We start from the raw sequence: 16,222 nt of genomic DNA on the forward strand, positions 1-16,222 counted from the left end.
AATGCAAGAGGTACAAACCAATGCTTTATGCATTTTGAATGCTTCTTGGAGTCTCAGATAGCAAATAATATAAAGCATTAATCTCTGACTATATCAATTTGTGACATTAGCTTCTAATATAAAACAGCTGAATCAGGGGAAAAACAAGGTGATAGTCATAGTCAGGATGGTGTGATTTTAAAGTCTGACCCCTTGTGACCTTCTAGGACTGGAAGCACTTTTATAGACTAATAAAAATGTCTTCAGGGTTAGTAAACATTTCCAACTACTGATCATTGATTAGAAAGAAACATGTTTGATGCCTGCTGTTACTGATAATGACTTATTTCGTGTCTTTCAACTCAAAGAATTGCTTTGCACAATAAGGAACTACTTTAAAAAAACATTCATTGCTGTTTTAAAGATGATTATGTCAGTAAATAATTATTGATAGACTTTGAGAAAACAAATCAAAACAAAGAAAAGATCAGCACTGTAAACTATAATAAATTTGCTAATTAGAGTCCTCTAAGTGTCTCGGTTTAGTCTCAGAAGACTAAAAATATTAAAATTGGCAGCTAGGAAAAGCTTGTATTAACATATAATGCCTGATTATTAAATAAGTGCAAGGCAGCCAAAGAATAAAAGCTCTGCTCTTGAGAATTAGACTAAACATAGCCAAGCTATATCTCCATTGAAGAACTCCCAAGAAGAGAGGGGATAAACTGTTCAAACTAATGTGGAAAAAAGCCTTGTGATGTGCTCTGACCCTTTTCAAGATTCAAACTGTTCATTTTCAGGAAGAATTGAATTGGATACAATCTAATTTGTACCAATCATCATTCTGACTTGTAAATTACCTGCTTTATTTGTAAAACTGGCCTCCAATTTTGTGCCTGCTATTTTGCTCCTTCAGTTGTAGTTGCAAACGGTAACATTTGGTCATCTAGCTATCTGATTGTACATTGTTAACATTTTTTCTTGTAATTCATTGTAGACATAAATGTAGGCACAACATTGGAGGGCAATTTTAAAACTCAGTCTCTACGGTATCTATAGATTTATAGCTGACCACTACTTCAACTGCCTTTGAACTGCACCTATAACTTGAGAAGTGACAAGGACAATTGTTCAGCAGCGCACAGTGGGACAGATTCTTATTTATATTAAGGCCCCTTTACCTTGCTCCGGTAAGGTAAGGGGGCGTTAGCAGGAGTTGATGTGGGTGTACGTTACTTTTAACTTTTTAATAACTTTTACTTTAAGTTCCTATTGTCAGAGTTACATAAAAGGGGCCTACTGTAAATGTGATCCGACCCAGTCACACTCTGTAAAGAGCACACAAAAAATAACGATACAGTGACTATATCCCAATTATTAGTTAACATCTTGCTATTCAAAGTAGTTTATTTTATAAAAATGTGCCCTTCGTACATCTTAGGGCACAATGTGTTCTTACTTCCTTGAGGGTTCCCTCTAGTTCAGCTCTATCTGTGCGATCTCTGTTTCTTTACAGTCAGTTGCTGGGGGTATGTGTTCTGCATGGTTCAGAGCTTTACAGATGACTTCCATTAACACTAGAGGAGGCTGCATGAGTAAGCCTCTGCACATCATGTGGAAACATACCCTTAACTCCTTGCATCTGTCTACTGTAGGGCCTTTCACAACATACTGGTAGCAGCTCCAATTAGCAGCAATTTAACTACTATTAAGCAATTTCCTGGGTAATTGTATACACACAGAGACAGACAATTCTAATGAAGAGAAGGTTTTTACAAACATTGAAGTTTCAAATACTTAATTCCATGACACTCTACTGGCCAGTTTCAGAGCTAGTGTAAACAGGTGCAACTCGGTTGAAGTCAGTGGAACTGTACCTCCTTATACCAGCTCTGAATAAAACCCTTTGTCTTGGTATGTCTTTGTTCTTTAATTAAAAGATCATGGTCAAGGGTCAGAAGCTACAAATATGCCCTCTATCCCATCACCCCAAACACATTTACTTTCCAAATATCCTGCTGATGTGGAAGAGACTCTCAGCCACTGAACAAGGCCCAAATCAGAGCAAATAGGTGATGAAGTCAGAATGCTCTGGGTTTTCTGGGCTAACACTGTAGGCTTGCTTGTGACCAAGCACCTAGATATGGAATGTGCAGCTTGTGTTAGTTTACAGGGAGGTGGGGATAAGGAAATGCACACTCACACCTGTTCCACCTGCAAGCCTTCATTGTCCATACAGGAAACCCCAAAGTCAAGGTACGGCCTATTTAAGTCACCTGACCTGACAGCTGTGTTGTTAAAACCATTGCTGCCCTTGATTTGGAAGCTGAGAAGGACTTTCTTATGAAAGAAACATGCCCTCCATTGCACCTTTCAGTACCATCCTGTTGCTTTAGCTTTAGAATGGGCAGTCCCATTCGGACAAAACAGGAATGCCCCAAAATGTAGCCCCAAATTTCAGATTCCCTTCCATTGAGTCCTAACTCCCCCTCTACTCTCCATTTTCATCCTGATCTAGTTCCTGATTCCTCTCCTGTCACTAAGTTCCAATTAAAAACATTTTAAGGCATTTCCGTTTTTGTGCCCCAGAGTGCACTGTGTAACTAGAGCCTTTGAAATTTCCTGCTATGGGTGGATTTTTAGAAGAGGTGTTCAGCACACTCTGCCCTCGGGAAGCTAGCAGCAAGGTGACTGGAGCCAAGCACAGAGACACAAGACCTGCTGGGTTCTCATGGATTGCTTGCGGGTTTGAACTGGAGTAAATGGTGGAGTCTCTGTAACTTGAAGTCTTTAAATAAAAATGTGAGGACTTCAGTAACTCAGCCAGAGTTATGGGCCTATTACAGGAGTGGGTGGGTGAGGTTCTGTGGCCAATGTGAAGGGAGGTCAGACTAGATGATCATGATGGTTTCTTCTGACCTTAAAGTCTTTGAGAAATAATAATAATAAACAACCATACTGGAATCAAATGAAAATTGTTCTTTTCTTTTAAATTCCTCCATGTCTTTCTTGTCTCTCTCAGCTCCTTCTGCTCATTTAATACTGGCCGCCTTTCTACTCTTTCGCACAATCTTTCCCCATGGGTACAAGAGTCTTCCCTTCTGCAGCTTCTCCTGCTCTGAGCAGCCTTCTTGTATCTTTACCTTACCAAACCAGCTAGACAACCCTAGGCCTTCTTTGTGTGCCAGAGCACAAGGATCAAAGAATTTGACAGCCCCCTGTGCAGGTGCCCACTAAGGAGAGCCCTGTTTCCTCCTTGTGTACCATAGAGGGGAAGTCACTGTCCAGCCCATAACCTATAAAATAGTAAAAACCCACTAGACTAAATGCAGTTATAACCCAAAACTATCCTTGAAAATGAGCACAGAGGCTTAGGGCCAGATTGTTTCAGTGTACTGGCCTGGGGAACTTTTGGGAGAAGACAGAGAGTCTGTACGGAAGAGATGAGCTGTAGTTTAACTGAAGCAAAAGCCAGTTTCTAACTCAGATATTAAAATCTGAGCTAGATATTTTAAGGAATATCCTTCCTTTGGAAGAAGTATTTAAACAAAGAGCTGGGAGAAAGCTGACAGGTGCTGAGGAGTCCTCAAGTTGAACAGCCATCTGCTAGGAATGTTTGCCATACATAGGTATTACTCTGTATTAGAGCTGAACTGGAGGATGGATAGGTTGAGATCACAGAAGTAAATTCCATGCAAGTGAAAGTATGTTAGATTAAGAAGTTAAATAAATGAAAACAGGCATACGACCCAACTATAATAGAAGTTCATAAACCAACATGAGAACTTCCAAAGCAATGATTGGTGACCTATAGGGAAACATTCTACATAATAGGAATAGAGGAATAACATAATAGATATTTCTGAAGCATGGTGGAATGATAAATCAATACTTTGATACCTGGCTATAGTAACTATACAGGAAGGATAGATTAAAACATGTACTACACTTAACAGATTCCGCAAAATCTAACAGAAAATAAACAATCTGTGTGGGAAAGCCCATATAGTAGATTTATACTGATACAAAATCCAGTGCATAAAAATGAAACTATAAAGCAGCATTTGACTACTAGCTTCCAGAACAGGAAAACAATAATATTGAGGGAGATCAAAGAGGCAATTAAGTCTAATAAACCAGTGATAATGAGTGACTTCATCTACCCACAAACAAACTGGTCAAATGTAACAGCAGGACAAGGTTCGTATTGCTTCTTGGACAGCTGGTTCTAAATCACACATGAAGAGATTGCCGGTATAGTAATGTTGGGTAAGTGTGTGATTTTGTTCATGACATTTCTATACCAACAAAAGCTCTATTGTAGATGCAGTTATACTAGCATAAAAGTTCTTTGCCATATAGACCATTGTGCTCAGAGAACTGGCACACGCTATACCAGCAAGAGCGCTTTTTGCTACTATTGCATCTACACTAATATGTTTGACTGCAATAGCTACATAGGCAAACCTTTTCTAGTGTAGACTAGGCTTTGGGCTCCTACTCTTTTTAGTAATAAAGATGAGGCCTGTCTATGATTGAGATGTTAAAAGAGAAAGTGCCGAAGAGACCTGATATATTAGAGAGCAACAAGTTACTAGGAGTGAGTGGTATATACTCAAAACTTCTTCAGGAGCTTAAGAATGAAGTGGCTTACAACTTCTGCTAACAAAAATATGTACTCATTAGAATTGGCTACAGAGGAGAGGAAGGGAACAAATGTCCACTATAAGATTTTTTATACCTTCCTTTTTGCACCTAGCATTTGGACCTGTCTAGCCAGAGATATGCAACTGGACTGGAGGGACCACTGGTCTGATCCACTATTGGAGTTCCCCTGTTATGCCTCCCTCTTGCACAAGTGCTCTAGCCAGGAAGGTCTCAAAGAACCATCTTTAGGTACATCTGCCTGGGGATGAAAGCCCTGTGGTACGTCTGTGGCTGGTCCAGGTTAGCTTACTCAGGCTCGCAGAGCTTAGGCTGCAGAGTTAAAAATTGCTATGTAGACATTGGGGTTTGGGCTGGAACCCTAGCTCTGGGACCTTCCATCATTGCAGGGTCCCAGAGCCCGGTCTTCAGCCCAAGCCTTGAATGTCTACACCACAGTTAAACAGCCCCTTAGCCCGAGACCCATGAGCCCGAGTCAGCTGGCATGGGCCAGTTGTGGGTTTTTAATTGCAGTGTAGACATACCCTTTGTAGCCCCCTGTTGAGAGGCTTGGTGCCATTGCAATTCCTGGTTAAGACACTGCTCCCTGCTAGCACACCCTGGGGTACAAGTCGCTCTGGCTCACGAGTCATGTACAGGCAGAGGAAAGCCTGGGTCCCCTTCCACACTGTAGGGCACATTTAATCAGTTGGCTAATCTCCCAAGAGATGGTTCAGGGAGTATGCTCCACCTGCACTTCAGTGAACAACTAGAAGGCATTGTGCCTTTCTGAGCCATAAACATTCTGTAGCTTCCCCCTCTGTTGTCCTGTGCTGGGAGGTTCAATCAGGCCCTTACTGAGAATTTATACAATTGCAATGGAGAAATGGAATTTTCAATGGAGAGTCATATCTGTTGGCTCTCCATCTCTTAGTCCTGGTGGGACAGAAGCTGAGTCAGGTGTTAGAGAGATCATGTAATTATTGCATAGCTGATCCGGGCCCTGCGCAGTTCTTTCAGCTCCTAGGTGGGCTTTAGCTACCAAACCTATGACAGCTGTAATCATAGCTGATCTTTTAAGTGGAATAATATCAATATAGAATAGAAATTCACAGAGCTGACCTGATAATGGGGATGGAAATGTTGTACCTATGTTAAAAGCCTAGATAATCTAGGAATTGATATCAAGAGGACAGGCAGGTGGATTGGAGTATAGACCAGAAGGCAATAAATAGAAATGAAAAGTCTGATGTGATTGTGAATCATTGTTTTAAGGAAAACGACAGAGCTTTCAGCTCTCTTCAATCAGAACTCTCCTCAGTTATCAATACATTCAACATTCAAACAGTGTTGGCAGATAGTGGTAGAAAAAGTTAGTTCCTGTGTGTGGTAAACATATTAGTGTGCAGGATTTGTGTTGACATAGAAAGTAGCATGTGGTATTATGGACATTGTGGATTTAATGCATATTGATGTAGGATAAACAAATACTTCAATGTTATGTGTAAGCATTGTAAAGTCCTGTAGACATTACAACACTGTGTAATTATGTAATCAGTCTGAAAATGAAAGGGAAACTTTTAATCATTTTTCAGTCTATAGGAGGTAAGAAAGCCAACAGTGTTACAAGATATAGTCATGGTTCTTGTCCATATGAAATACTAAAGCTGGAATGTAAAGCTGTCCTTCATTCTACTGGAAATTAAGGAAAAGGACTGATAGGGCATAATCACAACTAATCCGCTTCCTTCCTCCTCGGGTCATAATTTCGTGTTATTACCCAGGGCTTTGCTCAGTGAAGATGCATTCACTTACACACTGTCAAGTTAAATACGTACTGGAAAAACTGATTTCTCAAGGAGAATAAAAGCTTCGGCATCTTAAGGAGTGAAAGTAAAATTTCTCATGGGCGCAGATAGAAAGGTTCTTCCAAATGTCCAAGACAGTACAGAAAATGGAAGAGAGGTCCGGGGTAGGGGTAGGGAAAGTGTAAGAAGTATAAAAAATCCCAGGTAACAGAGCCCACCAGTGCTGTACCCTGGTAACTCTTTGATTTGTGCTTGTCGCCCTTACATGTACTTTACAGTCAGTGTAAACTCCAATGATCCTGTGCAAGGATGCCAGCATCAGACTGAAAGTATGTAAGTAGTGAGTATTCAGAATACTCTTGACAACTATAACGAGGGCTGTTAACTCCAGCTGGACACCCCCTCAAAAGCCTTTTTAAAAGGAGTCAATATTAGAAAGGCAAATGCTGTGTCTAATTTTTTTTCCAGGCTGCTCGCTACTTCAGCCTCTTCCCCCTATAGTTTTGTGAATCATATATACCCTATGACAGGAGAACATTTGCCTATGGGTGGTATTTTGTATGGTATAAGTTTCAGTCAGTTTAGGACATCTGAACAGATTGTGGTATGAGAAGTGTCAATGTTACAGTTAGCACTCCCCCTCCCCTCCTTTGATAGGCCTTGTGTAAACACACACAAAGATGTGGTCCCTGCCTGGAAGAGCTTGCAAACTAATTTATAGTTTTAAAAAATCACCTATAAAGTTAACAACCCCCATTTCCCGTTTCTTAAAATACGAATAACTGTAAAAATGTGGGTTCTTCCATTAAGGAAACCACCTTGGCCTGTCCGTTATGTTTTTAATGTCATTCCTAAATGTGTGCCAGCCCGTGTGGTGACATCTTTTAAACAAACCTATACAACCATCTCTCTTATACTTAATTCTTCCAGAGCTTTCAGGCAAGTGAGGTTTATCTTACAGTTTCAGATATATGCAGCTGAATTTTATAATATATAGTTAGAATATACAGTGAGTCACTGCTTAAATGTCTGATGATTATGTGCTCTCTGCAGGAAAGATTTCAAGTGAAGAATCCTCCACATACATATATCCAGAAATTAAAGGGCTATCTCGATCCAGCAGTAACCAGGAAGGTAAGAAGTATTCTGTGTCCTTTAGTATGCTCTCACTTCTGCACTAATAGGCAGAATCATCCTTGATTTGAGTTCCTCCCTGTGTGTGAAAGGCCTTGTAAAAATCTTGAAGTCCATGTCTCTACTACAGCGGCACAGCTATGCCATTGTAGCTGTGCCGCTGTAGTGCAGACGCTTCCTACATTGATGGAAGGGGTTTTTCCATTGATGTAGGTAATCCACCTCACTAACAGGTGGTAGTTAGGTCCACGGAAAAATTGACCTGGCTGTGTCTACAGCGTGGGTTAGGTCAACCTAACTGTGTTGTACAGGGCATGATATTTTTCATGGCCCTGAGTGACGTAGCTATGTCGGCCTAAGTTTTAGGTGTAGACCAACCTTACGAAAGTCTCCCAGATTCCAGTCCTAACAAAACAAACAGAATCAAAGAGAAATTGTTAGAGCATTGTAGTTTTCACAGTTCAGCAGGCAAAGAGCTAAATAGGTGTTGCAAATAAAAGAAACATTTGGCATAAGGAAAGATGGATTTAATGACTTGTGGGTGCAGCAAATAGCCCAGGTTATTAATGGATTACAGAGCCTTGTATCTCATGATTCCTACTTCAATTCCAGCCACTGCTGGTGGAAAATGAAAGCTGTTGCCATCTGATAGCTTTTTTCTCAGCTATGTGAAAGGAATGTTGTGTTCTCAGTGCAGTTCCTAGTGTCTGTTCGTCCACATAACAAAAACGATCACCTTTGGCACTAGTTGACCCTTTCTTGGCAATCTCATCAAAGAGGTCATGGGGTGAATGGGAATGGAGGGTGAACAGCAGACCTGAAATGAACTCGAGACCTAGATGGATATGTCTACGCTATTAACGCTACAGTGGCATAGCTGTAGTGCTGCAGTTATGCTGCTGTTGTGTGGACGCTTGCTACAGTGACAGAAGGGGTTTTTCTGTCATTTTACTTAATCCACCTCCTTGAATAGCTAGGTTGTCAGAAGAATTCTTCCATCAATCTAGTGGTATCTACACCTGGGCATAGGTCGACTTAACTGCATCTCTCAGGGATGTGAAGTTTTATGTGTAGACCAGCCCTGTGTTTGAGATGGACTACCAGTGATTGCCTAAAACAGCCCACCAACGATCAGCACTTGATCCTCTTTTTTTAGAGAACTGATCCCACCTCCTTTACAGCTGGGTAGGGTAATGAACCGCCTGCCTCAGTATGTCAGCAGAGGTCCTGTATTCCTGCTAACAGGAGGAGTGTTTTAGGTGAACACTGTTACTTAGTCCTATTCTGGTCTTTCTGGGGTCAAGATGGAGGCACATTGGCAGCTCAGTTGGGGAAGTTTGCATAGCTGTTGTCCTGGCTATCCTGTGGATAAAAAGAGGAGTTTAGTCAATGGGGTTTTGAAGATGGTAGAGAACTTACACAAGGGGCCTCATCCCAATTTGCTTTCAAATATATTTCAGATCACTGGTATTTATTTACCTCAGCTGTTTGCTCATGTTCTGTGTTGTTGTTTTTAACAGCTTTTTTCTTTTTTTAAAAAAAAGAAGGTAACCAGAACATAGCTCCTATCAATGACTGGTTCTCCTTCTTCCAGCTTAAACAATCACTGCTTTGTGTTGCGATACAATTAGCTTAATTGGTGTCTTGTGGTAAAATACATATCCTGCCACAATGCTCCATGCCCAGGACCAACCACATACTGCAGTTGAGGTGGGCCTATATTATTGAAGAAATACAATGGGGCATACACTAGGTATCATTTTCTTTCCTGTTGGCCTTCATTAGCTCATGTCTTCAAGGCTGCAATAAAAGTATATTCTAACACAATGCCTCTCTTGTTGTGGGAAGTGACAAGAAGGAAATGCCATTCTTAACTTTAAATTTGTCAACAGCTGATTATAGTAAAAAGAGAAAGGAAAAAAAAATAAACCAAACGGTAAACAGGGGCTTTGTTTTTTCCTGGAGGATTTTTCAGATTCATGTAGTGTTTGGTTTGCTCTGTGGTCAGTCCATGAGCACATTAAAACCTTTTTTGTCCTAGTGCAATTGTTAAGTTAAAAATAACTTAATCAAGTTTCTCTCTTTTGTTTTATTTTATCTAACTAGTCAGCCCAGACCGCAAAGGGGAAAGATTTACAATTGGGCTCCCTGGACTGATGGTTGGGGGACTATTCACATTACCATAATTATTGCTGTAATTAAGGTTGTGTCAGCATTTTCTATCCTGAACGCTTGTATGGTCAGGAGGAGGTAGTTCCAAACACTGCTGTATAATATTCATTTGGGGTTGTAGCTGGGTATGCAAAGTCTCCTCCTGGAAAAGTAGCTATTTTTCCATGTGAGCTGCATTTTCAAACACTTAGGTTAGCCATGTTTAAATTATATATTGCTAAACAAATCACAGTCTGGTGGCTTCTTATAATCTTATAAATTACAGAAAACTTAATTTTCTCTGCTCCAGGTTGCAAACAGCAACCCAGTTGGAGGATAATGACCATGCAACAGGCAGTTGTGGAACATTCTTCCCACCTCTGTCTCTCCCCCATCCCAGCTTTCCCATCGCCACTGCAACACTAGACTTTGTCTTCATTGCAAACAGGAAAGAGATGTGCTTTTACATCACGACGCAGCTCTATCGAGGGAAGTGGAGTCCCCGCAATGACAGAAAATCCCCCTCCGTTTCTGTAAGAAGAATCTACACTACGGTGCTTTGCGCATAGCTATGGCACCGTTGCTGTGCCATGGTAGTGCCATAGTGTAGACATGCCTCAGTCTGATCAGCAATCAGCATTCGTTGATATAGTAAGAAACATACAGGAACATTTCCTCTCTCATAAGAAAAATCCCCAAAGAGATTAAAGGCGAAAAACCACATTCAGTGTAACACAGACCAGTGTTATACAATTCATGCTCTTCATTCACATCACTGGACCGTTCAAGATAAGGATAGCATTGGCTTGAACTCTGAATTTCTTGGGTTCATGTATTCCTGCTCTTGCTGCCACTGGTGGAACTCCACCGATGGGAGATATTCAAAATAAAGCAAGATTATTAGAGTGTTCTGTACTGTATTGTAATCCAGTAGTTTACATATTTGCATTTGATCTGAGCCTCCTTCCAGCCTCTAATTTTGCACCTACAAATAATCACAGCACACAGATGATAGGACTGAGATATCTGGTTATTTGTTTGCACCTACAAATCAGGTAGTTAGATGTAAATGCCAACGACTCTTGTGTTGTGGAGACAAGATTGCAGGTGCAAAATTATTGGCCATTGCTGAAAATCAGGTCCCTATGCTGGAACTGTCTGTGAAATATTTGGTGCTAAAATAGAAATTGTATTGTAAAGAAATATATATACCTTTACAGAATTTTAATTCTCCTTTTCCCTTCCACACTTTCAAATGAGGAAACTACTAGTTGGAAGCAGGGGTTATTTTTCTGAGTGTCTTTTAGTTGCTAGTCTGATTAACAGTCTTTCATTTCTTAGGATTTGGAAATGTTCTCAATATATTTTAATATTTAACACGTTCTGTCTCCTATGGGATTTTGGCATTTTTGAATAGCATCATGTGAGTCCAAATATGTTTCTTAAGTATTTTCCCCCCAACTGAATTACAGAAATTCAGAAGACGAGTCCAAGAATCTACACAAGTACTACGAGAACTGGAAATTTCTTTAAGAACAAATCATATTGGGTAAGACCTATTAATAATACCATGATTTGGGTCTTTATGTCTACTGACTGCTAGCTTTGGGCAAATATCTCCATGCTCTTTAAGGAATGAGATGTCCTAATGTATCAGTCACTAAAGATTAGAAGGCTGGGATTTGGGCTGTGCAGTACATTAACATGTTAGCTGGTCATCCTTGAAGGCTCACTTTTAATCTGCTCAATGTGGGCCCAATCCAATTGCCTTTGAAGTCAGTGGGAAGACTGCCATTGATTTCTTTAAAAGCTGTATCAGGCCCTGGGGTAAATCAGAAGAGAAATGAGACTGATAGGGTCTGCAGTTTAGTCAGCCATTCCCCCCCTCCGCCCCCTGATTTATAGCTTCTGCTCAGGAAATCTCAGGTCTGGAATAGTAATATTTTGCAGAGGAGCAATGAAATGTTGCTTTTGAAACTTCCGCATGCCATGTTTGCATAATGCCTTATTGCTAGTTAATGCTATCAATGTTTTACATTCACAAGCACAAATCTTTCTTCAAATATTAATAGGAAAATTAATTTTGGAGAACTGGCTTTTTTAATTTCACGTGCCATTTCAAATGCTTATTCATATCAACTTTGCCAACCTATACTCAGAACCAGACTCAGAAACTGATGGAGTAGAAGCATTATTCAGCATTAGCATGTCAGACCAAAATAAGATTTCTTTAAAGTTTGTTAAATGGTTCCAGTATGTGTACACCTAAAATAGGCTCCCTAGGTAGATTTCTGCACTTGGCGATTATATCTTGATGAAACAAGGAAAGGAGTAGTTGTTATCAGATTGACTGATGCAAAAGAACAGCTGTTTTCTTAATCACACTGGGTTTCCTTCAACAGAAAACTCTGTCTGCCAGCTTCTTTGGCACAGAGGTCATAGAAAGTAACCGATTTTGACTCTGGATTTGATAAAGCTAGTGTCCCTAAAAGCTGGTTGCACTCCACAAATTATTTCTGTAAGTCCCTTTGCCTCATAACAGTGTCACAACTGCTTCATACTTATAAACAATGTACGTTACCAGAGAGATCAGGCAGACAGGGTAAAATAGACATTGAACTGTCTGCATGGGCAGAATTTCTGCACCTACAGCACTGTCAGGGAGTCCTTGGACTGCGAGCTAAGACTTGGACAGTGGGAAATCACTCAATATTTTAAAAATAAATTTTGAGGCGTTTGTTCACTAAAGATTACTTAGGCTGATGTGACAAAGAGCTGGTACTAATCTGTCTAAGGAACCTCTGTCCCGGGGTGATGGCAGTAGTCTCAGTAAACATTGTGAGCACAGTCTTTGTGATGTCTTTCCAATGGGCCTCTTTCCTTACATGGGCCTGGAATAGTTGTTGGCTTAGCTACATGAGAGCTGTATGTCTGTTCCATGGTATGTTGTGGTGTGCTGCTAAATCCCAGAGACTAAATATGGGAGCAAGCAACAGCCTCAGATTATCATGGATTAAAATCAAGATTCCACTCTTTAAGAGCCAAAACTGCAGTTGGCAACCAGCTGTGATGAAATACAGTAGGGCAGTGCATGTCCGGGATTTCCACAAAATGTCAAAAGACTTTCTGAAACATTACAGAAATGAAGTGAAATTGACCATCAAATACTGAAGTGAGACCATCATTTCTAATACCATGTTGGCAGGATTGCCAAATTTCAGGATGAATCTGCCAGAGTAAGCCAATGCAATCTGTAAGCAATCGTAGCAGTTTGGCAGAGCTAACGTACCAGCTACAAAATGTTGTGGACAATTTTTTTTCCATGGAATTTTCAGTGGAAGTGAAAGTCCATGGCTGACTATAGCTAAAATGTGTGCAATTTTTTGATAACGTCAGAGTGGTGATGTGTGGCTGTTGCCACACAGTGTAAAGTAAGTAACTCACCCAAGGCTGACTTTACCTGATAAATGGGTTCTTTAGAAGAAAATCCTTCTAAAGGTGATAGTTTCCCATCTCCCCCGTACAAGATTGTAAGCTTCTTTGGGAAGGGGTCTTTTTGGAGTCACTAGGTTTTGAGCATATTATGAGTGCTACTGGAAATTAATATATAATAATCCTATGTGCTTCTCTGGCAGACTGTAAGAGACAAGGAGTATCATAATGCATAGCCTATGTTTTTGTGTGGAAATTCTTGACATGTTCCTTCTTACAAGATTTGAAAATGTGAAGGAGTTGTTTCCATGTGATTGTCCATAGAATCGAATCCAGACATCAGCACTGCTGGGAACTACAGCCTTTTGGTGTTTTGGTAGAAGTCTGAAGCCCTGCCTCTGTGGTGGGAGAAGTGTAGCAAGTCTTATTTTCTGCCTGGATAAAATAGTTGGTTTGTTTTTGCATAGTTTTTTATGGTTAATTGTAAGCAATTTGGGATGGGAGTTGAGAGAAGTGTCCTTTCCGTTGTAATGACTAGCAGTGGGGGCTTGGCATGGCACCTCTCTCAGTTTAATGGAGTGCTCTCAGTTTTCATCAGGGCTGTTCTGAATCCCTTAAGCAGGGCCTACAGAACACTGACACTGTCCCAAAGTCTCTTGGGATATTGCACATATATCACATCATCACTACAAGACAACTTTATCTTGAAGGATAAAGTTGAATAAGTGGCATCATTAAGGAAAGTCTGTTTTACAGAATGACCCTTTAATTTTTCTGAGGTAAACTCAGATCAACCCCGGGGAAGAGAACAATTATAAAAGCCGCTTTTGCTTTTTTGACTCTTAATGCTAGTGTTGGCTGGCCATGGCCTCACTATTGGCTGAATGATGACACTTCTTTTGGAAGATAATAGTTTCTGACCATAGCTGTGCTAAGAGCTTCTTAAGGTATAGAACATGGGTGCTGAGAGGGGTCCCAAGGGCTGAGAGTTGCTTTAAAAGGTAATACAAATCTGTGGGAAATGCAGCTGTATCCGCTGACAACTTTGGGATTGGGAGCTGCTAAATAGCTGCAGAGAAAATGAAATCACTGTGGGTTGCATGTAGAGGTGAAAGAGAAAACTCTTTATGCTAATAGAAGTAAAGTACTGCAGAAAATTAAGTGTCCCCAGTGGAGCTGCTCCATATTTACATGGGTGTAACTAAGAACAGAATCTGCTCCAACATCTTAGTACTTGAATGAATATATAGATGCCAATACAGTGTGAACTGTTTGTTTTATAATAGTTTTCCATCTTAGATACATATATAGCTCCATTTTGAAAAACTTGAATACTCTTGATATGTGGCAAACATCTAAGCGCACTCCATCTCCTGAGTCCTTGCTGTGTTTCCTGCTTTATTTCTCCCCTTTTCCAGAATAAATAATTTCCCACTAGAGTCCAAAAGCATCCAGGCTGTGTCATTCTCAAATACAAATTTATGACATATCACAGATTTCCAAAAGGAACCATTATGGCATATTTTGTAAATAATACATGTAGTCTTACAAAATCAGTACAATTTCCAAAATGCATGTTTTCCTTCAGTCAACTGGATGAAAGATATGTGTGGCAAAATGTATATCATATACTACTCCTGGGGGAATTCTGTGCCACTGCGCAATTCAGAACATGCGCAAAGAATTTCCTTTCCCCCACAGATATGGGCTGCAGTGCTGCTAGCCACCACTAGGGGCCGCTGGCCCTGCAGAGCCTAGCTCACACATAGAAGACACTGCTGGGGGGAGGGAGCTAGAGGGATCCTGGCCACTGCAGTTCCCAGCATGCCCTGAGGGAAGGAGAAGGTGGCGCACAGGAATCTCCGTGCAAGCTTGGGACGGAGCATCAGGCTGTTTCTCCCTCTGGATCCCTGGGCTCTGGGGGGAGTGGGTGGGTGGTCTGGGCTAGGGGAAGCACCCATGGCTGGTTGGGGGGGAGGGAGGGGCTGTGGGCATCTGGACTGGGGGGGGGCCCTGTGGCTGGGCTCTGGGCCAGAGGGCCCCACAGCTGGGCTTGGGGGGTTTGCAGGTATCTAGACTGGGGGGGGGAGGGCTTGGCTCTGGAGGAGGTTGTGGGTGTTTGCCCACCCCGGCTGGGCTCTGGGCAAGAGAAACAGGAACTGGGTTGTCAGAGGGATTTCTTTAACTCTCTACTCCTCAGGGAATTTTTGTGTGTCTGTATTGTTATAGACATACTTGCTGACAGGTATTTTGAAATAAATTACCAAAATAATTGAAACTGGCGTGATTAAATAGTGTTATTTTGACACATAAAATGTGCAGAATATTTTAAAATTTATTGTGCGCTGAATTTTTAATTTTTTGGTGCAGAATGCCCCCAGGAGTAATATACATACCAAGATGTTTATTCTACAACGTAAACAGTATGCTCTAAAACATAAGGCCTAAAGAATAACTCAAGGCTAGATTGTAAATTTACAATCTGCCCTGAGTGAAGAGTAACACACAAATGCACTGCCCCAAGAGCAGACCAGGGAGGGAATTGTAACTCTGTGTCATAATTCACTCTCTGGCTCTCAATTTATTCCAGGGGTAAATAATCTGCTACTGATAAATACTTTGCCATGCTGGTTGGTGTATTGAGGAGGTATGTGGGATGAAGCTAGGGTTACCATATTTAAAAAATAAAAAAAGAGGACACTCCACGGGCCCTGGCCCCGCCCCTTTCCCACCCCGCCCACGCCCCTTTCCCAACCCCGGCCACGCCCCAACACCGCCCATTCCCCGCCCATTCCCCAAAGTCCCCGCCCTAACTCCCCCTCCTCCCTCCCAGCCACGCGAAAAGGGCTGCCCAAGCGCTACTGGCTTCACGGTTTGCCGGGCAGCCTCCAGACCCTGTGCCCCTGGCCGGCGCTTCCCCAGCACAGCTGGAGCCCGGGAGGGGAAGCGCCCAGATTGCCAAAAAGCCGGACATGTCCAGGAAAAACCGGATGTATGGTATGGTAACCCTAATGAAGCCAAATCTCCACTCATTGTCCACCCGTTGGGTTTGCTCAAAACTGGGTCCAGATTCT

General features: G+C 41.4%; 1 protein-coding gene across 9 annotated transcripts in view; it reads left to right on the forward strand.

Moving 5' to 3' along the window:
• FMNL2 (formin like 2) overlaps positions 1-16,222 on the forward strand; it is a 268,963-nt gene that overhangs the window by 159,133 nt on the left and 93,608 nt on the right. For all 9 annotated transcript variants that reach the window (XM_034785953.1, XM_034785959.1, XM_034785957.1 and 6 more), the window contains exons 3-4: positions 7,485-7,565; positions 11,189-11,265. In XM_034785953.1, the coding sequence (XP_034641844.1) occupies positions 7,485-7,565; positions 11,189-11,265 (158 nt within the window). The remainder of the gene's footprint in view (positions 1-7,484; positions 7,566-11,188; positions 11,266-16,222) is intronic.

The sequence above is a fragment of the Trachemys scripta genome, chromosome 11 (assembly GCF_013100865.1).
Source record: "Trachemys scripta elegans isolate TJP31775 chromosome 11, CAS_Tse_1.0, whole genome shotgun sequence".
Taxonomy (NCBI): Eukaryota; Metazoa; Chordata; order Testudines; family Emydidae; genus Trachemys; species Trachemys scripta.